The sequence below is a fragment of the Delphinus delphis genome, chromosome 21 (assembly GCF_949987515.2).
Source record: "Delphinus delphis chromosome 21, mDelDel1.2, whole genome shotgun sequence".
NCBI classification, from domain to species: domain Eukaryota; kingdom Metazoa; phylum Chordata; class Mammalia; order Artiodactyla; family Delphinidae; genus Delphinus; species Delphinus delphis.
This window is the reverse complement of record NC_082703.1, coordinates 9,859,477-9,885,568: the sequence shown is the minus strand read 5'-3', so window position 1 is coordinate 9,885,568 and position 26,092 is coordinate 9,859,477. Positions and strand designations below refer to the sequence as shown.

At 40.8% G+C, this 26,092-nt stretch overlaps 2 protein-coding genes across 4 annotated transcripts; one reads left to right on the top strand and one right to left on the bottom strand.

Moving 5' to 3' along the window:
• Nucleotides 1–47: 47 nt before the first annotated feature.
• MAK16 (MAK16 homolog) lies at nucleotides 48–11,796 on the top strand. Of its 2 annotated transcripts, XM_060001364.1 has the most exons (10): nucleotides 48–136; nucleotides 2,742–2,791; nucleotides 2,884–2,993; nucleotides 3,095–3,159; nucleotides 3,346–3,497; nucleotides 4,216–4,270; nucleotides 7,760–7,834; nucleotides 8,569–8,679; nucleotides 9,778–9,843; nucleotides 10,006–11,796. In XM_060001364.1, exons 1-10 carry the CDS (start codon nucleotides 122–124, stop codon nucleotides 10,198–10,200), a joined length of 894 nt encoding a protein of 297 aa, XP_059857347.1. In that variant the 5' UTR covers nucleotides 48–121; the 3' UTR covers nucleotides 10,201–11,796. The 2 variants fall into 2 exon arrangements, with proteins under 2 accessions (XP_059857347.1, XP_059857348.1); XM_060001365.1 differs by lacking the exon at nucleotides 48–136 and having other exon boundaries at nucleotides 3,100–3,159.
• TTI2 (TELO2 interacting protein 2) lies at nucleotides 7,841–26,092 on the bottom strand. Of its 2 annotated transcripts, none has more exons than XM_060001362.1 (8): nucleotides 25,061–26,092; nucleotides 23,808–23,994; nucleotides 23,200–23,292; nucleotides 13,846–14,033; nucleotides 13,621–13,764; nucleotides 11,767–11,929; nucleotides 10,668–10,851; nucleotides 7,841–9,071 (listed from the first exon to the last, which is right to left on the bottom strand). In XM_060001362.1, the coding sequence occupies exons 1-7, from the start codon at nucleotides 25,705–25,707 to the stop codon at nucleotides 10,747–10,749; spliced, it is 1,527 nt and encodes a 508-aa protein (XP_059857345.1). In that variant the 5' UTR covers nucleotides 25,708–26,092; the 3' UTR covers nucleotides 7,841–9,071; nucleotides 10,668–10,746. The 2 variants fall into 2 exon arrangements, with proteins under 2 accessions (XP_059857345.1, XP_059857346.1); XM_060001363.1 differs by having other exon boundaries at nucleotides 7,841–8,650.

Genomic DNA, 26,092 nt, shown 5'->3' with positions numbered 1-26,092 from the left:
CCCTTGCAGAACTCAGAACTCTCGCGATAGGCGAGACTGGGATTCCCGGAAGTGATTCTCCGGAAGCAGTATGGTTGCTTCCCTGTCCTGGCCAGGCTCAGCCCGCTGAACCGCTGACAAGATGCAGTCCGATGATGTGAGTCTTGTTGCGCTGCCACCCGGGTTTTATGAAGTGTGTCTCGCTCGCTTTAGGAGACTCAGAAGCCACCTACTCAGCTGGCCCATTAGCGTAAGGTGGCTCCGGAAGCGAGGCTTCCAGAGCCCTGATTTCCGAGCGTGGGGCCCTCACGTGTCTACCCGGGCACTTCGGGGTTAAGGGGTCAGGACACCGCCACCTCAACCCCTAGGGTCGGTGTATCCAGGCCTTGGTGCCTAGCAAGGAAGGACTTTGCGTATGGTCCCCTGGGGACTCGGGAGGCGGCGGGGTAGGGGGTGGGTGGCGGCCTGGGGGACGGTACGGTGAAGTTTAGACACCAAATTTAAGCATCCTTTTCAACCACGTGCACCGTACTTTTCAACCTGCTTTTCCTGTGTTAGGTTTTTTTTTTTTACGTTTGCTCCACTCTCTGCCCGCGTCAAAATTTTGGAAGCATCCTAGACTTATTCGTTTAGTTATTTGTATGAGATATATTCAAGCGCCTACAGTGTGCCAAGAGTAATTACTGGAGATTTGGTTGTTATTAAGCCAGGCAAAAGACCTCTATTTTACTGTAGCTCTGGCGGGGGAGACAATAAACATGTGAACAAATTAAATACAGTTGAACCGTGTAATACTACTATGAAAGAAACATCGGGTTGATGCGGATAGGGCTGATGAGGGAAGGTTTCTCTGAATAGAAGGTATCTGAGGCGAGATCTAAAAGATGAGAAGGAACCGCCACTGGGGGCTGAGGGAAAAGCAATCAATCTGGGCAGTAAGAACAGTAAAATACAAAGATCTGGAGGTAAGAGAGAAGGAATGTGGTAAAGGACATTAGTGTGACTGTGTTATAGAAATCAAGGGAAGAAAGGTAGGGAGTGAAGTTGGGTATCTTTGCAGGACAAGATCATGTAGAGTCTTGGAGGAGGTGTTTTAAGGCTTTTTTTTAATGAGAAGTGACATCTGATTTACGTTTGTGAAAATGTCTCTAGTTGTGTGAAAGGCTTTCAAAGGAGAGAAAGAATGAAAGCAAGGAGACTAGAGCATGATGAAAGTAGCTTCAATAAGGTGGGAGTGGTCATGAAAAGAAATGGATGAATTACAGATCTGTTTTATCATTGTAACCGGCAAGACTTGGTTATGGATGAAATGAAGAAGGGAAAAATCAAGGGATTTTTGGATTTGAACAAACCTTTCAGTGGTGGTTTTATTTATGGAGGTGGGGAAGACTAGGGAAGGAACCCAGTATTCTTTTGAGAGGTGTAGAATTGAGAGCTCCATTTGGACCTGTGAATGTGTTTGATGCCTTTTAGATATTCAAGTGGAGATGTCAAGTAAGCAGCTGCATGTATATACAAATCTGGTGCTCTGAAGAGAAGTTTGACCAGGAGATGACAGTTTGGGAGTCATCAACCTGGAGACGATATTTAAAGCCACAAACCAGAATTAGCTCCTACTTCTCCAGTTTCATTTCCTCTTACCTGTTTCCCACCATCCCCTGCCAAACACACATCCTGTAAAATTCCAAAAAAGTTGTTCCATTCTTTAATACTTCTTTGTGTTTTTCCCTTTAACTACTTCAGAGCCTTTCCCACTTCCTCCAGGCAGCTCACGCAAAGGCTCTCACGCTGTTACACACTTCTGCTGTGGCATTTAGATTGCTGCTTTGTGATGCTTTGTTTACATCTCTTTTTCTGTAGCTAGAAAGAAAAATCTTTTTAAGGATTGTACCTTCCTTCATTCAGCACGTGCCTGAGTGCCTCCTGTGTGTCAGGACTTTGAAATGTCAGTGTCTTACATAAGTATTAAGTGTACAATAAATGCTGAATGAATATAGAGCATATGAGTTAGTGGAGGATAGCAACAGAGGATCTTCCTTGTCAATGAGGTAAAATCATGGTATGTGTGGTACGTATATCCAAAAATCTAGTAGTGTGTGACAACGATGCATAATGAACACATTAAGTAAAAAAAAAAAAAAAGTCACTACTATATATATAATCTCATATTGTTTAAAATATACATATAGGCACGCTAGTTGGTATAATATACAAATTAAAATACTACGAAATTGGGGCTTCCCTGGTGGTGCAGTGGTTGAGAATCTGCCTGCTAATGCAGGGGACACGGATTCGAGCCCTGGTCTGGGAAGATCCCACATCCCGCGGAGCAACTAGGCCTGTGAGCCACAACTACTGAGCCTGCGCGTCTGGAGCCTGTGCTCCACAACAAGAGAGCCAGCGACAGTGAGAGGCCCGCGCACCGCGATGAAGAGTGGCCCCCGCTTGCCACAACTAGAGAAAGCCCTCACACAGAAATGAAGACCCAACACAGCAAAAATAAATAAATAAACTAGAAATTGTATCTCTGGGCAGTAAGGTTATGGTTATCGCTAATTTGTATTTACTTTTCCTACAAGAATCTGTTATTTGTGTAAAAAAACAAATCAGACTATTTTACAAAGCATTTCTTTGCCCTCTCATTCTTCAAAGACTCATTTCCTCAGTAAAGCAGGGTGCTGCCCTAGCGCATTGTTCCCTTGGATTAATATGGCATCTGCTAGGTAAGAGCAATTGAAATGGGTTTCTACTTTGTCTTGCAGGTTATCTGGGATACACTAGGAAACAAGCAATTTTGTTCCTTCAAAATAAGGTGAGTCTAGATTTTCAACTTGGATACAGATTCCGTCAGTTGCCCTCTTCGCATCCCATCTTAGAATCTTTGCTCTTTTCCTCTCATTCTAGAACCAAGACTCAGAGTTTTTGCAGAAATGAATACAGCCTGACTGGACTGTGTAATCGGTCGTCCTGTCCCCTGGCAAACAGTCAGTATGCCACTATCAAAGAAGAGAAAGGTAACTCCTCGGTCTTAACTTCCAAGAGAAGTACTCAACAGCTTTTAAAAGGATATTTTTTAGTCTCTCCGTAAATAATAATAAAACTATTTATCCTGCAGGACAGTGCTACTTGTATATGAAGGTTATAGAACGAGCAGCTTTCCCTAGGCGTCTCTGGGAACGGGTAAGACTTAGGACATAAAATCATGACGACCATTGATCAAGAGCAAAAAGGCCACATGCTTTTCTCACTTCCTTGACCATGTCTACCTTAAATTCTTGGAGCCGTCCTTATTAGGCCCCATAAGTGTCGTTAACAGCGAAGACTTAATATGACCCTTGCCCTTCAAGCTTCCTTTCTGTTTAACAGGTCCGGCTTCATAAAAACTATGAGAAAGCACTGGAGCAAATAGATGAAAATCTAATTTACTGGCCCCGTTTCATTCGACACAAATGTAAGCAGAGATTCACCAAGATCACCCAGTACCTAATTCGAATTAGAAAACTTACACTAAAGCGGCAGTGAGTACTGATCGTTCATTTATTTGTTTTTAGATTACCTTTCCATGCATCTTATTATGAAGCTGAGATATTGTGAAACCTCTAGTAATGTTTTCTGTTAAGTTCAACTTTGGGTAATTTTTTATGACATGCTAAGCAGCAGTAGCTTTACCACAGATTAAAGTTGTGCCCTTTAATTTTGCAGGATTTTAAAAACAGTAGACTACAACTTGATTATCAGCTTCAGTAAATTGTCTTTTTAACTCTGAGGGAATCCTAAAATTAGGGAGTTGAAAATGATCTTAAAAATGTGAAATGGAGTGTAAGAACTTTACTGTGGGTTCACTGAAAACTTACTTTTTTAAATGATATGAAATCCACAGAATTAATTGCATGCCATCTTTAAGGAGTGATAGGCCCTAATTCATTGTGACCTGCAGAGAAAGCTAGAGATGTCAATCTTCTGTAGAAAATTATTTTTTCTTATCTTGCGGAAGCATTAATCTTTAGCATTGTAAGGCATCCTGAAACAGCCATGTATATGAACAATGTCAAATATATGTAAAAATGCCTGACTTTTTATAGCATTAACTATCTAGAAAATTTTATGTAATCTTGCTATATTTAGCTGAGCCCTACAAAATCAATTCCAATCCTTTTTTTTCTTCTATCTTTTTTTTTAAAGGAACGTGTAGAACGTGTAATTGGGGTTTCTGATCATGTGTTTTATTTCCCGTAGGAGGAAACTTGTTCCTTTGAGTAAGAAGGTGGAACGGAGGGAAAAAAGAAGAGAGGTAACTTATTCTGATAATCGTAGGTTCTGTATTTTCATTGAGGGTAGGGCTGTAGTCAGGTAGTCAGGTCTCATGAGAACGATTCAGTCACTGTCTGTGAACCGTTCGGGCCCTAGATTATGGACAACAGTATTAGTTGCATATGCTATCTGATATTCCATATCTGAAGGTTATGACTTTCAGGGCAGGTTAAAATGTGGGTACTTTGGGGGTATGTGTAATGGAGAACAGAAAAAAATACCTTAAATAGAGATCCACAACTCCTTGTCTGAAGTTCTTGAGGTCACATTTAGAATTCTGGTATGTTGCCAGTCTTATGTTTTACATATTACCCTCAGCAAGCTTTGAGCATTCTCATTAAACACACTAGTAGCTGTGCAGTGAAATATAACAATGTTTCACTAGATGAATCCACACTAGATGGAATTTAAAAAATGTTTTTTTAAGGAGCCTCATGTCAGTTCAGGTCATGTTAGGCATCTAAACTGGGTTTTTGGGGTTCTGAAATTGCTGGTAAGGGATTAATAGGGATTAATTGGGATTATTTGTTTCTTTGAAGTAAACTTGTCAGCTTTGTTACTGAAGTAGTGAACAGTGATGATAATATTTTGCTATCCATGGAGAATCTAGTCAGGAAATTCCAGCCTTTGTCATAGAGAGCAGTCTGCCAGTCCACCTCATGAGACCTCACTCAGGCTGAGTATTCTTATGCTTTTAAGACCCAGAAATTAGCTTTTCCTGACAAGTTCACATTTTCAGTAATTCTAGCTATTTGCTTTGCTTACCATCCTTCCACCAACAGACTTTTACCTCATCATTTGTCATATCCTATCAAGGAATAGCTTTAATAATCTTGATGCTTTTGTTTCCATTAATCACATAGAGCTCTGTATCTCAAACCTGTTACATCATTCGTCTCCAAACTTATTTTTTTGGTGCCGAAACCCAGGATTGAATCTCCAAACTTTTTTGATCACTCACCCCATCAGTAAAATTTTTGAACATATGCTCCCCAATATATTACTTGTAAATGTTATCATACATGTATATTTGCACCAATAGGTGTATTACAAGTAAAAGTTTGTGATGTAGTGAAGTGAAGGTTTGGTTCTCAGCAGTGTAAATTTGCCTTTAAGTGCTGTTATAAGTGATAGAGAGCTCAGAGACAGAGAGAAAGGAGGGCCTTTTTTTTTTTTTTTTTTTGCGGTACGCAGGCCTCTCACTGCTGTGGCCTCTCCCGTTGCGGAGCACAGGCTCCGGACACGCAGGCTCAGCGGCCATGGCTCACGGGCCCAGCCGCTCCGCGGCATGTGGGATCCTCCCGGACCGGGGCACGAACCCATGTCCCCCGCATTGGCAGGCGGACTCTCAACCACTGCACCACCAGGGAAGCCCAGGAGGGCATTTTTGAGTGCCTGCATTTAGTACTTGCTGTTCATTTTTCATTCTCCACCACCAATTATGCAGACATTTTTGTTTAAATCTGGCTAGTGAGTTTTCATCCTCCCTGAGTCAAAACAGGCATTCTTGCAAACCTTTCAGAAGAAATTAAAATTTTCTATTTTTACCAAGTAAGTTTGAAGCCCTCTGAAATAGATTTGGAAGATTTTTAAATGGGTTAGGAAATGGCGTTTCCAAATTTTTTAAGTGTGTGATTGCAGCTTTTATAGAAGACACGTTTTCAGCAATGTCACATATAGATGTAATCACTTTTTTAAATGTTCTAGCCACAGAACAAGGGTTTTTTGGAAAAACAATTCTTTCAAACTCACTGTTAAAATATTGCCTTTCCTTTGAAAGAACAGTGAGTGTATTTATTTTTTAAAACTTCTGCTACAGAGGCTTCCCTGGTGGCGCAGTGGTTAAGAATCCGCCTGCCAATGCAGGGGACACGGGTTCGAACCCTGGTCTGGGAAGATCCCACATGTGGCGGAGGAACTAAGCCCGTGCGCCACAACTACTGAGCCTGTGCTCTAGAGCCTGCGAGCCACAATTACTGAAGCCCGTGCGCCTAGAGCCCGTGCTCTGCAACAAGAGAAGCCACTGCAATGAGAAGCCCGCGCACTGCAATGAACAGTAGCCCCCGCTCACCACAACTAAAGAAGGCCCGCGTGTAGCAACGAAGACCCAACACAGCCAAAAATAAAAACAAACAAAAAAACTTCTGCTACGTTACATACTGCTGACAGCCATCTGTCATCTTAGAAAAGGTTGACAAATCTGGAACATTTTTCTCTTTGTGAAAAATGCATGGTTCTTTAAGTTCTACAACTCTTTTTAAAGTACTAAATCATTAAATAACCAGCATACATCTTTAAAACTACTACTCCCTATCTTATTGCAAAGTATTCAGTATCATCTGTAAATCCGCTTAACCAAGCAAATAGCTATAGGCTGCAATAATCTGAATAAAGGAGTGAGGCCACCACTTTCAAACTCTTGTGCAGTATTTTTTCCCTTGGCATATCTTGCTCACCGTAATGTGACACACAACTATTTCCTTTATGGACAGAGTCAAGGCAGCTATGTGAGTGTGCATAAAAATGTGTAATAGTTAATATCTTAAAGAAAAAAATATACAAAAAAGTTTTGAGTATTTGCTTGCTACATCTCAGTGGATCACCCCTGAGGTGTGAGCACCCGCTTTAGAGAAAAATGTAAATCACAGTAACCTTCTAACTGCTCTGTGTGCTCCCAGTCTCCCTGCCTTGTAATTGATCCTGTGCATTGTTCATCCTAACATAGCTTCAGTGTGTAACACTAACATTCTCTATGATTTTTACTCTCAAATTAATGCACAGTCTTTGGCAAGAAAGGCAGATTGAGGTTACATTTTTATGTTTTGTTTGTGTAAAGGTTGATACCATGTATCATTTCCTACAAAAGACCACTGAAGAGATTTTTTGATCTACTTTCTATCTATCACATGGAATCTAACACCGTTTTAGAAAGCATAAATGGGTGAAGGTCTCTGTTTCCTTTTCGCAGCTTTTATGGAGTCTGCTTCAGGACTTCTAATTTTCTGAGACACTTAAATGTATGTAGACCTACTTGCTTTGTGTATCTGTCAAAGAATTTGTAGAATTTAATTTAGAAATCTATTCGTAAGGGACCTCCCTGGTGGCGCGGTGGTTAAGACTCCATGCTCCCAATGCAGGGAGCCCAGGTTTGATCCCTGGTCCAGGAACTAGATCCCACACGCATGCCACAACCATGGAGCCCACGAGCCGCAACTAAGACCCGGTGCAACCAAATAAATAAATTTAAAAAAATAAAAATATATGATCAAACTATTTTAAAAAATCTATTCATAAAACCATAGGAATTTTTTTAAAGATACATATATCTGGTTGGACAGGCAGAAGTTCCTATTACAGTAAGAGGGAAAAGGGGATTACATCTTTCACATAAAAACTTGATTTCTCCCACTTCTACAGGCTGAAAAATGAGTCTAATGAAGTAAATGGGTTTGCTCTTTTTCTCTTACAGGAAAAGGCATTAATAGCTGCTCAGCTGGACAACGCCATCGAAAAGGAATTGCTAGAGAGACTGAAACAAGATACGGTGAGAAAGCTAGGAACTTTGGGGTACAGATTTTATTTTTTAGGTGGTAATATGCTAGGAAATGTAGGAATAGTGGGAAATGTGTTTTATTTTTAAGGATGCTAGAAAGATCTTCACCTTGATTTTATTACTGGAATAAAATAGATATCATATAGGCCCTGGCTTCCTCATTTTAGTTTCCTGATCAAGCACATAAAATACTTTAGTTACTCTTGATACTTCAGTAGAGAGACCTTTCCTTTTTTGCCATTATTCCCAACTCCCCCTCCCAAACACAACAACTCCAGATCTCTCTATAAAAGCCGTACAGTTTCGATCCTCCTGCCTATTCATCCTAGACTTTTAAGGTTCTTTAAAATGAATTTTTATTGTCTTTTGAAAAATTTATGTCATTTACAGAAACAACATGAATAAAACTTACTTTTTCCTACTATTTCCCCTTTATCAGCAAAATTACATTTGTTCCAATCCATGGGTTTTATAGACTATTAAGTTTTAAGTGATCTGGTATCCATCCTTCATAGAAGGTGCCTGTTTGGTATTAATCGCTGATTATTTAAATGTCAAATATGGGTTTTTGAAAGACACTGCTGGCTCTAGGCCTGACAATAATATAGTAATATTACTAATTATTCTTGTTTGATCACTGAGGAAAATAATATACTTGTTGGACAGTGGACTTCAAGCATAAGATCCAAATGTGGTTAAAGCTGACCCACGTTTATGTTCTTTAGTATGGCGACATCTACAACTTCCCCATCCATGCCTTCGACAAGGCCCTGGAACAGCAGGAGGCAGACAGTGGCTCTTCAGATGCTGAGGAAAAAGATGATGAAGAAGATAAAGTAAGCTTTGTGTTTTTGCTTTGTCAAGCAGTAATCTATGGGATGAGATCTTTTTTTTTTTTTTTTAATTTACTTATTTATTTATTTTTGGCTGTGTTGTGTCTTCGTTGCTGTGCACGGGCTTTCTCTAGTTGTGGTAAGTGGGTGGCTACTCTTTGTCGCGGTGTGCAGGCTTCTCATTGCGGTGGCTTCTCCCGTTGCGGAGCACGGGCCCTGGGCTCACAGACTTCAGTAGTCGTGGCTTGCAGGCTCTAGAGCGTAGGCTCAGTAGTTGCAGCGCACGGGCCCAGCCGCTCTGCTGCATGTAGGATCCTCCCAGACCAGGGCTCGAACCCGTGTCCCCTGCATTGGCAGGCGGACTCTTAACCACTGCGCCACCAGCCCGATGAGATCTATTTTTATGTAATTGAGAGAGAATATCATTTTCATTTCCCTAACCAAAATAGATATTTGGTTATTTTTTCCTATCATTTTTGATTAATTTGGTTCAGAAGTGGCTGCTTTGTTCTCCAGGTTCAGCCAACAAACTATTTATGCATTGACAATTTGATCTTATTTATTAGCATTCTAAAATTTTTCCTGCAAGATGACAAATGAAGGGTCCTTATTAGCTGAGGGAATATAACATTAAGCAACCTACTGAAATTTACAAGGGGCTTAATTTTACTGTTAATATAGGGGAAGTACTTAAATGATAGTATTTTTAGGTAAAGGGCAAATTTAACAAGTAGATTCACAATAGACTCACACAGGTACACAGGTGTAACTTTTCCTAGTAGTAAACTTTTTTAATATTTGAAATTAATACTTTTTGTTGAATGTGCAAAGAACTGTTTGCTCTTGTACTGTATATTGATTTTAACCATTTAAAATGAGGATGTTTTATCTCTAATGATTTAAATCAGGCATGAGAATTGATACCCCTGAAGTGTTTTAAATTCAGAAGTATTAAACTTGGAAATAAGTTGATTTTGCTTGCCTAGTAAGTAGACTCTCATTCTGTTTATGTTATTGATGCACTTATCAAAGAATAAAACCAGATGTCTAAGCTGAATTTTCATTATGTATCTTGAACATAATAGTTGCATTTTATTTTAGGATGTGGGAAAAAGAGAGTTTGTGGAAGATGATGAAGTTGATGAGAGTGACATAAGTGATTTTGAGGTGAGGTTCATGGGTAAAAATCTGTCCTTTGGCTTCAGACAAAAAAGGGGGAGGGGAGTTCTGGTCACACAGAGCAGATAAATTCTCTAGTTTTAGTTCTAAATAGGCAGTTTGGGGAATGAATCTAGCGTCTTTCCTATTTTTTTCCCCTCCCCACATTAGGACATGGATAAACTGGACGCCAGCGGTGATGAAGATGAGGATGATAAATCCTCCAGTGAGGAAGAAGAAAAGGCCGTTGACACTAAACACAAAGGCAAAGCACCCTTGAAAGGACCTTTGAGGAGGAAAAAAGCATACGTAGAGATAGAGTACGAGCTGGAGACAGAGCCCGAGGCCAAGGCCAAAACCACGTGATTTCCCTTCAGACGTTTATAAACAGGACTGGACATTTTGAACTTCTTCCCTTTTTTTTTTATCTTAAACACATACACAGTTCTGGGTTTTGCTCTTTATCTTGTTTTTAACACCATATTTGTGTTTTTAATATTTATGCTACTTCTGTGGGGCAAAAAATATGGGAGGGAGTGGAGAAAAGCCTAAATTGTGAACAGAGTATTTTTATAGCATTATTACGTGTGCTGGAGTAACAGCTTGAGCCCAAGAAACATAACCGATGAGTTTGTGGGTGTAAATATTTCTAAATTTTAAATGCTACCCACCCGTTTCCTTGGTATCCTCCCCCTGCATTCCTCCCCCTCCCCCCTTTATTTAGAAATGTCCAGACTTCAATTTTTTCATGTTTTCTTTTCCCTACTTCTATGGGAGTAAAAAGGAAAGAAGGAAAAAGAAGATCTAAGTTATAATGTTTAATATAAATATACCTTTTTCCTGAAATGATTCCATTTAAAACAATTGGAACAGAAAGAAAATCTTTTCCTCTTCAGGAAAGTAATACAAGTCTTAAGTTGCATTGTAGGGAGCTCCTTCAGAAACCTGCTGCACTCTTCGGATACAGTTCCCCACCTTACTGTCTTCACAGCTTTGGGGAATTTTAGCCAGGAGACCCTGAAACATAAAACCAAACAGTGTGTTTTTTGTTTGTTTGTTTGTTTGATACGTGTTTTCCTTTTACCTTGGTGGTTCTTTCTTGGTACCATACTCAAAGAAGGAAGGACGGATGACACTAGGGCACAGTTCACAGAACAGGTGTAACTTTAGAAACGGAAATGTCCTACTGGAGCACAGAGAAGTAGCTAACTACCAGTCAGGGTGAATCAGATTAAATCTAGGGCTTGAAAAGTGCCCAAGATTAAAAAGCCAAGATGAAATAATTTGAATAAACCATGCTACCCCTAAATATTTTTAGGATATGAATTTCTTTTCATGCTGCCTTATAACTTTCAATTGATTTCTAAATGGGGTAAGAAATGAGACAGTAATTTATAAATTATGTATACGTGGACACACAGCTATTGTATGCTATGGCTTTGAGAAGTTAACTTCTGTGGAATATGAGACCAAAGGAAGAATTCCCACGTGGATAAGTAAGCATGTAGAAAACACAGTTGCCTCTGAAAAACTGGAAACATTTCTGGTAACTGAATTGCTTACTCTACCTAAATTATTACTCCTTGGTGGTTTATAGCCCATTATTTCAACCTGTTTTTTTTTTTTTTCATTCAGACCACTAGAACAGAACTTAAATTTCTCGATCATGATCCTTTTGCCCATTCTCTGTCCTGGCTCCAGAAACATCCACTGATCCTCTTGCCTTTTGGTCTAAACAGTTCTGAATAGGTTTAAAGGAAGAATAAGGTATTAATCAAACTCCATTGAAGGCTAGAAGGCTCAGAGGTAGAGACTCGAAGCCCCCACGTTCATTTACAGACTTGGTCAGGCACTTAAATGTAAATTAGAATCACAGGAATTACCTGAGGATGAAGAAGCCTATCAGAAGCCAAGTCGCAGACTGTCCCTTACCTTCACCTGTCCTTCAGAGCAGCGGTCCAGGAGAATCAGGCAGTCTGTGGCCTCTTCTAACAAGGCACTCTTAACAGATTCGGGTGTGAGGCTTGAATCCCTTGCTACATCACATATCAGTTTCAAGAGAGCCTTCAGTAAGACCACAAGTCTACAGGGAACTCTGGAATCAAGAAGAAAAATGATGTTCAGACTCCGAATCAGGATATTAAAACTGAAAGAGATTTCAAAGGCCATCTAGTAGAAAACCCTCATTTCATAAATGAAGGAACTGAAGTCAAAATTTAAGACCACAGAGCTGGAAGCAGAACTAGAGACCAGACTCCAGATTTCTGAACTTTAAGGCCCTTGGTTTTTTCTACAGCATGCTGCCCATACACACTGACATTCTGGCCTGCCCAGGAATACCTAGTTTCCCTCCATAAGCATGGTCCTACCGTAAGCAAACAGCCCCTCCTGAAAAGGGAGAACTGGGACCTCCCTTACCAGGGGCCTATGCTTTTGACCAGAGAACAGGAAATGGTCCATAGTTCTTTAGCTTTGATGCGGTCTTAGGCCTGGAGATTAAAAATACAGTGAGGGAAATAAGCTTGGCTTTTGAGACTTACGTGTCAATTTGAGTTTTCTGTCACTATATTTCTAGATCCTAGATTACCACCAGTTAGGCCCAGTCTATTTACTTCTACGTAGCGTTTCTAAAAGTTTTTATGATAACGATTACACAAAATTGTAAATGCACTTAATGCCACTGAATTGTACACTTTAAAATGGTAAATTTTATGTATTTTTTAACCACAATAAAAAAAAACTAAAAAGCCTTAAGGAAGCTGAAAAATAATTTAACTTGTAGTGTGAAAATATAAATAAACTATACTTCTGGGCAGAAATGTGACTGGGAGAAGAAAAGTTTCCATCCCTCATCTTGATCTAAAAAACATTAAGTGTTTTCCTGTAACTTGTGTGCTGCTCAGCCCTCCACCTGTCATCACTCAACACACAATTTGCTGTTTCCCACTCCCCAGGCCCCGGCCCCTCCATAATTGACATTCATTTTCTGACCTCTACATTTGCTTGCTGACCTCTTCTACTTGGACAGTATTAGTCTGATTCAATTTCATTCATGCATCTATTCCAGTCACTTTAAAAATATCTGTGTACTTAATACCAGGTTCTGAGTAAGTTCTGGAGTTCTCAGTGTACTAAAGTGTTCAGTCTTCCATCCTCCTGGAGCTTCTAGTTCAGTAGAGGAGAAAGACAGTAATCAAATAAATGCAGCCTCGTTACAAATGTGACTGTGGGGTACATTATGAGGAGATGAGAGAATACGGCTCAGAACAGAGACACGCACGTGTTGCTGAGGCACTGGACTCTCGCTGAATTAAACATGTCATGCAAGAGAGCCTTCTGCAGACCCAACATGTTTGGGTTCCAGCTTGCTGTTCGGGACACCTACCTCGAGCCAGAGTTGGAATGCTAAGCAAATATATCCCAGATCAGTATTCTGATTACCACAGATGTTCAGTGATGTGCTATGAGTGCTCCATTCTCTATCAGATTTAAGAAACATTATGGTGAACAAAGTTAAGTACGTCTACTGTAGCACTGCTAAATGGCCTTTAAAATTCTAATATGCATTATAAATCCAGAGAAATGTACACCTGAAGGAACTGACTATATTATATCTTCAATGCCACTTTCACAGTTCAAAATCCAATTGGTATGGAAAAACAGGAGGTATTCAAATATATGGCACGTCCTTAATACTTTGTACTGAATGTACACCTGGGCAAGTTCTGAAGGGAGTATCGGCTGAGTTTTGCCCCTCTTAGCACACCTGTCTGCTGGCTGTCATACCTGGGCCAAGTATACTGCATGAGAAGTTTTAGGGCTTCCAATATCTTCAATCTAGCCTCCTCCTCGGGTCCATCATAAACCTCCAGATAACCAATGATGACTCGATCCAGCCTCTTCAAGTGCCGGACAGTTAAGATCCCCAACCTAAAAATGACAGAGAAAATGTGACTCCAAAGAGTGAAGTTGAAGTTGAGTATGGCCACGCCCAGCTGCCCTGGGACTCACCTCTTCAGGAAAGCCGGTAGGTTTCTTGCGTAAGTCCTGCGTAAGAGAAGGCGGTGCTCGGGCTCCATGTGCGTCAGAATCAGCTGCAGGACCTCGTCACAATGTGTGGTGGGTCGGGCTGCATCTCCCTTCCAGTGCAGGGCTTTCTCCAGGATGGGGAATAAATCCAGCAGACACAGGAGCACAGCCTAGGAGGAAGTAATAGAAAGGAATTGTAGTAAACGAATTTGTATTCACAACACACAGATTTTTCTAGCAACTTCCACTAATCTACCATCCTTGGGGTCCATGTCATAGAATTCTAAAACAGTCTAGTAATAAGTTTAATGTATATTACTTTACATTTTCAAACTTTTTTACATTCTTTTATCTCCATCGGACCCATCTCAAGTTAATACCTTCTCAGGGTGATTCTTTGCTAATCTATAAAATTGGAAGAATAGCAGAGCTAAGACTTTAATCCAAAACTTAGGAGTCTAAGTCTACTGTCAGTAAATTCCTGAGTCTAAGTGATATTTACAAGTATTTACAATAAAACCACTCCCAAACAGAATCTCAGATGATCCTATTTGTATCCACTTCCACAGCCCTATCTGAAATTTCAATGTCTAGGCACTCCCTTTTAGCTCTCCCGGGATCTTTGTTCTTTCTTTTATGTCTTTTTTCCTTTTTTTTTTTCCTTAAATCACCATCTCAAGAGCCCTAACACCTTTCTGGCTGTTAGCACAGCCTGGGTTCTCAAAACCAAAAATAGTATTTAAAAAAGAAAGGTGACAGACTGAGGTGGGAGGAGGGAGACTAGGCATAAAATAAGAAACAAGGTAATTTCGACCTCTGATTTTATATAACTTGTTTCTTCTGTCTTCAGAATGTTCTCTGCACACCCCCCATAGTTGAAACTTTTTTTTTAACATCTTTACTGCAGTATAATTGCTTTATATTGTTGTGTTAGTTGCTGCTGTATAATAAAGTGAATCAGCTATATGTATAAATATATCCCCATATCCCCATATCCCCTCACTCTTGCGTCTCCCTCCCATCCTCCCTATCCCATCCCTCTAGGTGGTCACAAAGCACCGAGCTGATCTCCCTGTGCTATGCGGCTGCTTCCCACTAGCTACCTGTTTTACATTTGGTAGTGTATATGTGTCCATGCCAGTCTCTCACTTCATCCCAGCTTACCCTTCCCCCTCTCTGTGTCCTCAAGTCCATTCTATACGTCTGCGTCTTTATTGCTGTCCTGCCACTAGGTTCTTCAGAATCTTTTTTTTTTTTAGATTCCATATATATCTGTTAGCATATGGTATTTGTTTTTCTCTGACTTACTTCACTCTATATGACAGACTCGAGGTCCATCCACCTCACTACAAATAACTCAATTTTGTTTCTTTTTATGGCTGAGTAATATTCCATTGTATATATGTGCCACGTCTTCTTTATCCATTCATCTGTCGATGGACACTTAGGTTGCTTCCATGTCCTGGCTATTGTAAATAGAGCTGCAGTGAACGTTGTGGTACATGACTCTTCTTTGTGTTATGGTTTTCTCTGGGTATATGCCCAGGAGTGGGATTGCTGGGTCATATGGTAGTTCTGTTTTTAGTTTTTCAAGGAACCTCCATACTGTTCTGCATAGTGGCTGTATCAATTTACATTCCCACCAACAGTGCAGGAGGGTTCCCTTTTCTCCACATCCTCTCCAGCATTTATTGTTTGTAGATTTTTTTATAATGGCCATTCTGACTGGTGTGAGGTGATACCTCATTGTAGTTTTGACTTGCATTTCTCTAATGATTAGTGATGTTGAGTACCCTTTCATGTGTTTGTTGGCAATCTGTATATCTTCTTTGGAAAAATGTCTATTTAGGTCTTCTGCCCATTTTGGATTGGGTTGTTTGTTCTTTGCATATTGAGCTGCATAAGCTGCTTGTATATTTTGGAGTTTAACCCTTTGGTAAGGATTAAATCCTTTTTCCCAGTTGCTTCATTTGAAAATAGTTTTTCCCATCCTGAGGGTTGTCTTTTCATCTTCTTTATGGTTTCCTTTGCTCTGCAAAAGCTTTTAAGTTTCATTAGGTCCCACTTGTTTATTTTTGTTTTTATTTCCATTTCACTAGGGTCAAAAAGGATCTTGCTGTGATTTATGTCATATAGAGTGTTCTGCCCATGGTTTCCTCTAAGAGTTTGATAGTGTCTGGCCTTACATTTAGGTTTTTAATCCATTTTGAGTTTATTTTTGTATATGGTGTTTGGGAGTGTTCTAATTTCATTCTTTTACAGTAGCTATCCAGTTTTCCCAGCACCACTTATTGAAGAGGCTGTCTTTTCTCCATTGTATATTCTTGCCTCCTTTATCAAACATAAGGTGACCATATGTGTGTGGGTTTATCTCTGGTCTTTCTATCCTGTTCCAGTGATCTATATTTCTGTTTTTGTGCCAGTACCATACTGTCTTGATTACTGCAGCTTTGTAGTATAGTCAGAAGTCTGGGAGCCTGATTCCTCCAGCTCTGTTTTTCTTTCTCAAGATTGCTTTGGCTATCCGGGGGCTTTTGTGTTTCCATACAAATTGTGAAATTTTTTGTTCTGTGAAAAATGCCATTGGTAGTTTAATAGGGATTGCATTGAATCTGTAGATTGCTTTGGGTAGTATAGTCATTTTCACAATGTTGATTGTTCCAATTCAAGAACATGGTATATCTCTCCATCTGTTTGTATCATCTTTAATTTCTTTCATCAGTGTCTTATAGTTTTCTGCATACAGGTCTTTTGTCTCCTTAGGTAGGTTTATACCTAGGTATTTTATTCTTTCTGTTGCAATGATAAATGGGAGTGTTTCCTTAATTCCTCTTTCAAATTTTTCATCATTAGTGTATAGGAATGCAAGAGATTTCTGTGCATTGATTTTGTATCCTGCTACTTTACCACATTCATTATTAGCTCTAGTAGTTTTCTGGTAGCATCTTTAGGATCCTCTGTGTATAGTATCATGTCATCTGCAAACAGTGACAGTTTTACTTCTTTTCCGATTTGGATTCCTTCTATTTCTTTTTCTTCTCTGATTGCTGTGGTTAAAACTTCCAAAACTATGTTGAATAATAGTGGTGTGAGTGGATAACCTTGTCTTGTTCCTGATCTTAGAGGAAATGGTTTCAGTTTTTCACCATTGAGAACAATGTTGGTTGTGGGTTTGTCATATATGGCCTTTATCATGTTGAGGCTAGTTCCCCTGACACCTACTTTCTGGAGGGTTATCATAAATGGGAGTTGAATTTTGTCAAAAGCTTTTTCTGCATCTATTGAGATGATATGGTTTTTCTCCTTCAATTTGTCAATATGTTTTATCACAGTGATTGATTTGCATGTATTGAAGAATCCTTGCATTCCTGGGATAAACCCCACTTGACCATGGTGTATGATCCTTTTTTTAAAAAATTTTTTAATGATCCTTTTAATGTGTTGTTGGATTCTGTTTGCCACTATTTTGTTGAGGTTTTCTGCATCTATGTTCATCAGTGATATTGGCCTGTAATTTTCTTTTTCTGTGACATCTTTGTCTGGTTTTGGTATCAGGATGATGGTGGCCTCGTAGAATGAGTTTGGACGTGTTCCTCCCTCTGCTAAATTTTGGAAGAGTTTGAGAAGGATAAGTGTTAGCTCTTCTCTAAATGTTTGACAGAATTCACCTGTGAAGCCATCTGGCCCTGGGCTTTTGTTTGTTGGAAGATTTTTAATCACAGTATCAATTTCAGTGCTTGTGATTGGTCTGTTTATATGTTCTGTTTCTTCCTGGTTCAGTCTCAGAAGGTTGTGCTTTTCTAAGAATTTGTCTATTTCTTCCAGGTTGTCATTTTATTGGCATACAGTTGCTTGTAGTATATCTCATGATCCTTTGTGTTTCTGCAGTGTCAGTTGTTACTTCTCCTTTTTCATTTCTAATTCTATTGATTTGAGTCTTCTCCCTTTTTTTCTTGATGAGTCTGGCTAATGGTTTATCAATTTTGTTTATCTTCTCAAAGAACCAGCTTTTAGTTTTATTGATCTTTGCTATTGTTTCCTGCATTTCTTTTTCATTTATTTCTGATCTGATCTTCACGATTTCTTTCCTTCTACTAACTTTGGGTTTTTTTTCTTCTTTTTTCTCTAACTGCTTTAGCTGTAAGGTTAGGTTGTTTGAGATTTTTCTTGTTTCTTGAGGTAGGACTGTATTGCTATAAACTTCCCTCCTCGAACTGCTTTTGCTGCATCCCATAGGTTCTGAGTCATCGTGTTTTCATTGTCATTTGTTTCTAGGTATTTTTTGGCTTCCTCTTTGATTTCTTCAGTAATCTCTTGGTTATTTAGTAATGTATTGTTTAGTTTCCATGTGTTTGTATTTTTTATAGATTTTTTCCTGTAATTGATATCTAGTCTCATAGCGTTGTGGTCGGAAAAGATACTTGATACGATTTCAATTTTCTTAAATTTACCAAGGCTTGATTTGTGACCCGAAATATGATCTATCCTGGAGAATGTTCCGTGAGCACCTGAGAAGAAAATTTATTCTGTTGTTTTTGGATGGAATGTCCTACAAATATCAATTAAATCCATCTTACTTAATGTATCATTTAAAGCTTGTGTTTCCTTATTTATTTTCATTTTGGATGATCTGTCCATTGGTGTAAGTGAGGTGTTAAAGTCCCCCACTATTATTGTGTTACTGTCGATTTCCCCTTTTATGGCTGTTAGCATTTGCCTTATGTATCGAGGTGCTCCTATGTTGGGTGCATAAATACTTACAATTGTTATATCTTCTTCTGGGGTTGATCCCTTGATCATTATGTAGTGTCCTTCTTTGTCTCTTATAATAATCTTTATTTTAAAGTCTATTTTGTCTGATATGAGAATTGCTACTCCAGCTTTCTTTTGATTTCCATTTGCATGGAATATCTTTTTCCATCCCCTCACTTTCAGTCTGTATGTGTCCCTAGGTCTGAAGTGGGTCTCTTGTAGACAGCATATATGTGGGTCTTGTTTTTGTATCCATTCAGCCAGTCTATGTCTTTTGGTTGGAGCATTTAACCCATATACATTTAAGTTAGTTATCAATATGTATGTTCCTATTACCATTTTCTTAATTGTTTTGTGTTTGTTATTGTAGGTCTTTTCCTTCTCTTGTGTTTCCTGCCTAGAGAAGTTTCTTTAGCATTTGTTGTAAAGCTGGTTTGGTGGTGCTGAATTCTCTTAGCTTTTGCTTGTCTGTAAAAGTTTTAATTTCTCCATCGAATCTGAATGAGATCCTTGCTGGGTAGAGTAATCTTGGTTGTAGGTTTTTCCCTTTCATCAGTTTAAATATGTCCTGCCACTCCCTTCTGGCTTGCAGCTTCTGCTGAAAGATCAGCTGTTAACCTTATGGGGATTCACTTTTATGTTATTTGTTGGTTTTCCCTTGCTGCTTTTAATATTTTTCCTTCGTATTTAATTTTTGATAGTTTGATTAACATCTGCCTTGGCATGTTTCTCCTTGGGTTTATCCTGTATGGGACTCTCTGCAATTCCTGGACTTGACTATTTCCCTTCCATATTAGGGAAGTTTTCAACTATAATCTCTTCAAATATTTTCTCGGTCCTTTTTTTTTCCTCTTCTTCTAGGACCCCTATAATTCGAACATTGGTGCATTTAATATTGTCCCAGAGGTCTCTGAGACTGTCCTCAATTCTTTTCATTCTGTTATCTTTATTCTGCTCTGCGGTAGTTATTTACACTATTTTATTTTCCAGGTCACTTATCCTTTCTTCTGCCTCAGTTATTCTGCTATGGATTCCCTCTAGAGAATTTTTTATTTCATTTATTGTGTTGTTCATCTCTGTTTGTTTGTTCTTTAGTTCTTCTAGGTCCTTGTTAGATGTTTCTTGTATTTTCTCCATTCTGTTTCCAAGATTTTGGATCATCTTTACTCTGAATTCTTTTCAGGTAGACTGCCTATTTCCTCTTCATTTGTTTGGTCTGGTGGGTTTTTACCTTGCTCCTTCATCTGCTGTGTATTTCTATGTCTTCTCATTTTCCTTAACTTACCGTGTTTGGGGTCTCCTTTTCGCAGGCTGCAGCTTCATAGTTCCCATTGTTTTTTGTGTCTGCCCCCAGTGGCTAAGGTTGGTTCAGTGGGTTGTGTAGGCTTTCTGGTGGAGGGGACTGGTGCCTGTGTTCTGGTGGATGAGGCTGGATCTTGTCTTTCTGGTGGACAGGACCGCATCCGATGGGGTGTTTTGGGGTGTCTGTGAACTTAGTATGATTTTAGGCAGCCTCTCTGCTAATGGGTGCGGCTGTGTTCCTGTCTTGCTAGTTGTTTGGCATGGGATGTCCAGCACTGTAGCTTGCTAGTTGTTGAGTGGAGCTTGGTCTTAGTGTTGAGATGGAGATCTCTGGGAGAGCCCTCCCTGATTTATATTACATGGGGCCAGGAGGTCTCTGGTGGTCCAATGTCCTAAACTCGGCTCTCCCATCTCAGAGGCACAGGCCTGACACCCAGCCAGAGCACCAAGACCCTGTCAGCCACATGGCTCAGAAGAAAAGGGAGAAAAAAATAAAGAAAGAAGGAAAAATAAAATAATCAAAATAAAAAAAATTTGTAATTGTTAAAAATAAAAAAAAGAAAGAAGAGAGCAACCAAACCAAAAAACAAATCCACCAATGATAACAAGCATTAAAAACTATACAAAAGGGCTGCCCTGGTGGCGCAGTGGTTGAGAGTCCGCCTGCCAATGTAGGGGACACAGGTTCATGCCCTGGTCTGGGAAGATCCCACATGCCACAGAGTGGCTGGGCCCGTGAGTCATGGCCACTGAGCCTGCATGTCCGGAGCCTGTGCTCCGCAACAGGAGAGGCCACAACAGTGAGAGGCCCGCGTACCGCAAAAAAAAAAAGAAAAGAAAAAACAGACAGACAGAACCCTAGGATAAATAGTAAAAGCAAAGCTATACAGACAAAATCACACAGAGAAGCATATACATGCACAGTCACAAAAAGAGAAAAAGACAAAAAGTATACATACATGTATATATTTTTAAAAAAAGGAAGAGAGTAACCAAATCAATAAACAAATCTACCAATGATAATAAACTCTAAATACTAAACTAAGATAAACATAAAACCAGAGACAAATTAGATGCAGAAAGCAAACCCCAAGTCTACAGTTGCTCCCAAAGTCCACCACCTCAATTTTGGGATGATTTGCTGTCTATTCAGGTATTCCACAGATGCAGGGTACTTCGAGTTGACTATGGAGATTTAATCCACTGCTCCTGAGGCTGCTGGGAGAGATTTCCCTTTCTCTTCTTTGTTCGCACAGCTCCCGGGGCTCAGGTTTGGATTTGGCCCCGCCTCTGCGTGTAGGTCACCTGATGGCATCTGTTCTTCGCTCAGACGGTACGGGGTTAAAGGAACAGCTGATTTGGGGGCTCTGTCTCACTCAGGCCAGGGGGAGGGAGGGGTGCGGATGTGGGGCGAACCTGCGGTGGCAGAGGCCAGCATGATGTTGCAACAGCCTGGGGCATGCTGTGTGTTCTCGCAGGAAGGTTGTCCCCGGATCACGGGACCCTGGCAGTGGCAGGCTGCACAGGCTCCTGGGAGGGGAGGTGTGGATAGTGACCTGTGCTTGCACGCTGGCTTCTTGGTGGCTGCAGCAGCAGCCTTAGCGTCTCATGCTGTGTCTGGGGTCCGCGCTGATAGCCGCGGCTTGCATCCGTCCCTGGAGCTCGTTTAGGCAGTGCTCTGAATCCCTTCTCCTCGCGCACCCCAAAACAATGGTCTCTTGCCTCTTAGGCAGGTCCAGACTTTTTCCCGGACTCCCTCCCGGCTAGCTGTTGTGCACTAGACCCTTCAGGCTGTGTTCACGCAGCCAACCCCAGTCCTCTCCCTGGGATCCGACCAAAGCCCGAGCCTCAGCTCCCCGCCCCTGCCTGCCCCGCCGGGTGAGCAGACAAGACTCTCGGGCTGGTGAGTGCCGGTCGGCACCGATCCTCTGTGTGGGAATCTCTCTGTTTTGCCCTCCGCACCCCTGTTGCTGCGCTCTCCTCCGTGGCTCTGAAGCGTCCCCCCTCTGCCACCCGCAGTCTCCGCCCGCAAAGGGGCTTCCTACTGTGTGGAAACCTTTCCTCCTTCACAGCTCCCTCCCACTGGTGCAGGTCCTGTCCCTATTCTTTTGTCTCTTGTTTTTCTTTTTTCTTTTGCCCTACCCAGGTACATGGGGAGTTTCTTGCCTTTGGGGAGGTCTGAGGTCTTCTGCCAGTGTTCAGTAGGTGTTCTGTAGGAGTTGTTCCACATGTAGATGTATTTCTGATGTATCTGTGGGAAGGAAGGTGATCTCCAAGTCTTACTCTTCCGCCAGCTTGAAGGTCTCTTCACAGCAGATGCTGTGCGCTGCAGCCTGCCCAGGACCCTATCGTTTACGTCTGTCCTGGTGTGATTCCAAACACCACGCCTGAAACTCTTATTCATCTTTTATAAGCAAATATCACCTCCTTACCCGATCCTCTTAAAACCACCTCAATACCACCAAACCTTGTTAGCTGCCTACTGTTCAACACCCACTGCACTTTACAGAAAACTTTTAATAGATTTATTACTCTGTACTGTATTTAAATATACAGTATATATATTTGCATAGATGTCTCTCCAAAGGATTTCTTAAAGTCAGAAACCCTGTCCGACTCATTCATTCTTGGAACCTACAATGGTTACTGGCACACAGTAGGTACTCAATGTCTACTGGATGAAAGAATAAATGACACAAAAAACCCAACATACAAGGAGTTCCCAGAGTGTGTGTTGATATAAAAGCAGCCCAGAAGTAAAGACACTTAAAGTAATAAAAATGGAACATTTTGGGGAGTTCCTGGTCAGCCAAGTGGTTAGGACTCGGTGCTTCCACTGCAGGGGGCTTGGGTTCAATCCCTGGTTGGGGAACTATATCCTGAAAGCTGTGTGGCCAAAAAGAGAAAATAAAGGAAAAGGAAAGCAGAAAAAGAACCCATCTCTCTTTTGCTCATAAATTGGTGAGACTAAAAAAAAATTAAAAATAAAAAATAGAACTTTTTCAGACATAAAGCTGCCCCCAAGTGATATATAATTGACCCAGATGAAGATAAAACACTGGCTTTTCTGTGGAGACTCAGGAATGTGGATGTCTCTTGGTATTGAGACATTTTCTAGTCATTTGCTACCCCCATATTTTCAATTTGTCAGTGGTTCTCAGTTATCATCTTTACCTTCCTAGAAGAGTAAAATGTGTACCAAGTATTCTTATTCACATAGTGCCACCTTCTACTCAAATTTGAGAGCTCAGACTCAGAGTTATGAACAAATCTTACCATTACCTGAATGAGGTGGTGCTCCCGTGTGTACAGGTGGTTGAAAAGGGCATGGTATAGGACTTGGGCCCTGTTGTACTGCAGCAGATCAGCAGCTGGCTGCAATCAAACAAATTACCCAATTAAAAGCTTCCCGAGGTTGGCAAAATGTTGATAATTTTTGAGATTGAACGTGGTACATGGGATTCATTATACCACTCTCTCTACTTCTGTGTATATTTTAAAAGCTCCATAATATACAGTTTAAAAAAAAAAAGCAGTTTCCTTGAGTAATAGATTGCACATTTGGGTAAAATCCCTTTCAGCTTCTGAATTTTTTGTTCCTTGAAAGTCAGTTGTTAATGACTCAAAGTTTGGTTCTTCAGTCTGACGATGGTCTACGTTCCTTATATACATCACCTATAAGATACAACCTACTAGGTTGGCAGAGGAAAATACAGAGAGAAAAATATAAATTAGTGAAATGAGAGTCACATGACAGCATTAACAGAAAGCCAGTTAATAAAAGATATAAACATGGGCAGCAGTAGAGCAGTGATGTCATGAATGAGGAATGGCCATGATGACTCAGCCTGCACCATCGGTACAGATGACAGAGAACGGAGACCACTTACCACATTTAGCACAATGTGATGGAGGCAGTGGACACCCAGGATTTTGTTCTCAGTTTGATAGTCATCTGAGATGAGCAATGACGGGGGAAGTACCCTTTCCAGATGTTGGCTCAGCCAGGGTCGAGTGACCTTTTGCAGAGTCCATGAGAAAACATGTTTGGTGGCTGGGTTACTCTTCCATGAGTCCCTAAATGGAAATGTGAAACCACATTAAGTGACATGGTGTCCAGTTCAAGCTAACTATATTTTCTTATACTTGAAAGAAAAATACATTCCACATAAGATAACTCAATGTTAACAACATACATTTTTAAGATTTAGATCAAAATAACGTACAGAACTTACACTAAATACATTTATCACCCAGGGCTCTGGGTCTAAAGAATATCCGATAAAAAATAGCCAGTTATAACCACAGCTATGTAAAGAATCTGTGGTGATGGTGGTGGTTACAGTGAGAAAGTGTTGAGAAGGGAGAGAGGAGGAAAGGAAATGTCTTCAGTATCACTATTATTATTATTATTACCACATGGGAGCAAATGAATCAATATTCAAACAGCAATTTATAGCTTATAAAGTGAGTTTACACACATAACCAATCTTCAAATACGGTGTAACAGGTAATGTTATCTTTGTATTGCAAATAATGAAACTGGTCCTATTCAGAAGCAATAAAAAGAAGCAAGAGACATCCTCAAAACTAAGCCTTTTACCTCCACATTCCTGGTAAAAAGACAGTTATGTACTCACTTTTTTCTCATCGCTCCAGGGTCACAAGCACAAATGTACAAAGTAGCAAGTGGAAACTCACAGAAAATACTTTAGCTAACAGCAATCTAAAGGACTTTTATTTTTTCATCCCAAACACGCTTCCATATCTAGGAAGTAGCGATGAGCTTCAAGATTCCTAAGTTTAAATTCAAACCATAAGTTTAAATCTTCTCGAAGTTTAAATCTTCTCCAAATCCCCAACCCCATCTAACTGAAGAAAGTTAAGTCTAAATAAATAGGACTGAACTTCCAATTTCAGGGCAGTTGTCAGGACTGAAAAAAGCACTAGAAAATCAAGTCTGAAGACCTGGGTTCTAATGTCGAACTTGCCACTACCGAGTTAACGTCATCACAATCACAACCGTTCTGGGCTTACAACACCTTTATGTCACTGATGCAGACACAAGACTCCTTTGAGCTCTAACCTTCTAAAACATTAGTCTGAAGCTTAAGTCGGTGGCCCTTACGGCAGGAGTACTCACTTATTCAAATCGGGTTTGAGAAGCCCCATGACCGCAGTAAATCTCCCTTTCTCATCTTCATTTTCTCCGTGGAGGAATCCAGCCACAGAACCACACTCAGTAACCTGAAGCAGTAAGGCGAGCACCTGTCCAGCGACGCCCTGAGATTTTGGGCTGGTCCATGGTTGCTCCAAGTTGTGTGTGATGGCAAAAATATAGATGGGTCCTGCCAAGTGACGGAGGCCTGCCTTCCATGCAGGGCAAACCAAGGAATTCTTAGCGGTCTCAACTTTCCTCAACAGCTTAAGGAAGAGTAACCCAACTGCTGCCGCTTTCTCGGCCACTTCGGAGTGACGATCACCTCCCCCTTCCGGCCCCTCGGGAGGAGCTGCATACTTCCCCAGGGTTTTTGCCACCTGCCCCAGCATCTCGGGCATTCCACGGAGCGAGGTGTCACTCCCCGCAAACAACTGATCACATTCTTTGGCATCTAGTACAGCACTGAGGTCCCGAAGAGCTGCATTTCTGGCCTTGCCCCGTCGGGATTCCTGACCGGCAAACTGGTGCAAGATCTGGGAGAAGGCCTGTCCGAGGGCGGAGGAAGGCCACTGTCCAGGACAGGAAGAGCCCTCCCGCGGTGGGGATTCCCGAGAGCCGTCAGGCTCCATGCCTCAGACCGAGGACGAGGATGGAGGCGAGCAGGGGTCCGCTAAAGAGGGAAGGAAAGATAACTCCGGGGCTGGGATTCTCTCAAAGAACAGAACTAAAATCAAATAAAACGGCGAGACGTCTTGGAGGACCGAGGGAGAGTCTAGCCCGCAGAAGAGTAAAGGTATAAAGGAAAAGATGCGGGAAAGGGGGTTCTCTGAGAGTAACAGAAGCTCAGATTCCCAACAGTGGAAGGGAGAAATTACTCTTGCCTCTCTGAAGACTCAAAAAAAAAAAAAAAGAAGAAGAGAAAACAAAAAAATCCTAAAGAGCCTGAGAAATAAATCTCTAAGGCGTGACACTAACAGAGCCGCCGTTACCTTCAGCTCTTCCGGCACGCCTGCG

Bases quoted from the DNA above. Each gene is read 5' to 3' on its own strand.
- MAK16 (XM_060001364.1), top strand. The intron at 3,498-4,215 runs GTGAGTACTGAT...TATTTCCCGTAG, and splicing joins AAACTTACACTAAAGCGGCA to GAGGAAACTTGTTCCTTTGA. The intron at 9,844-10,005 runs GTGAGGTTCATG...TCCCCACATTAG, and splicing joins GTGACATAAGTGATTTTGAG to GACATGGATAAACTGGACGC.
- TTI2 (XM_060001362.1), bottom strand. From the start codon at position 25,707: ATGGAGCCTGACGGCTCTCGGGAATCCCCACCGCGGGAGGGCTCTTCC. The intron at 13,765-13,845 runs GTGAGTCCCAGG...TGTCATTTTTAG, and splicing joins CTACCGGCTTTCCTGAAGAG to GTTGGGGATCTTAACTGTCC. The intron at 10,852-11,766 runs GTAAGGGACAGT...TTTATGTTTCAG, and splicing joins GCTCTGAAGGACAGGTGAAG to GGTCTCCTGGCTAAAATTCC.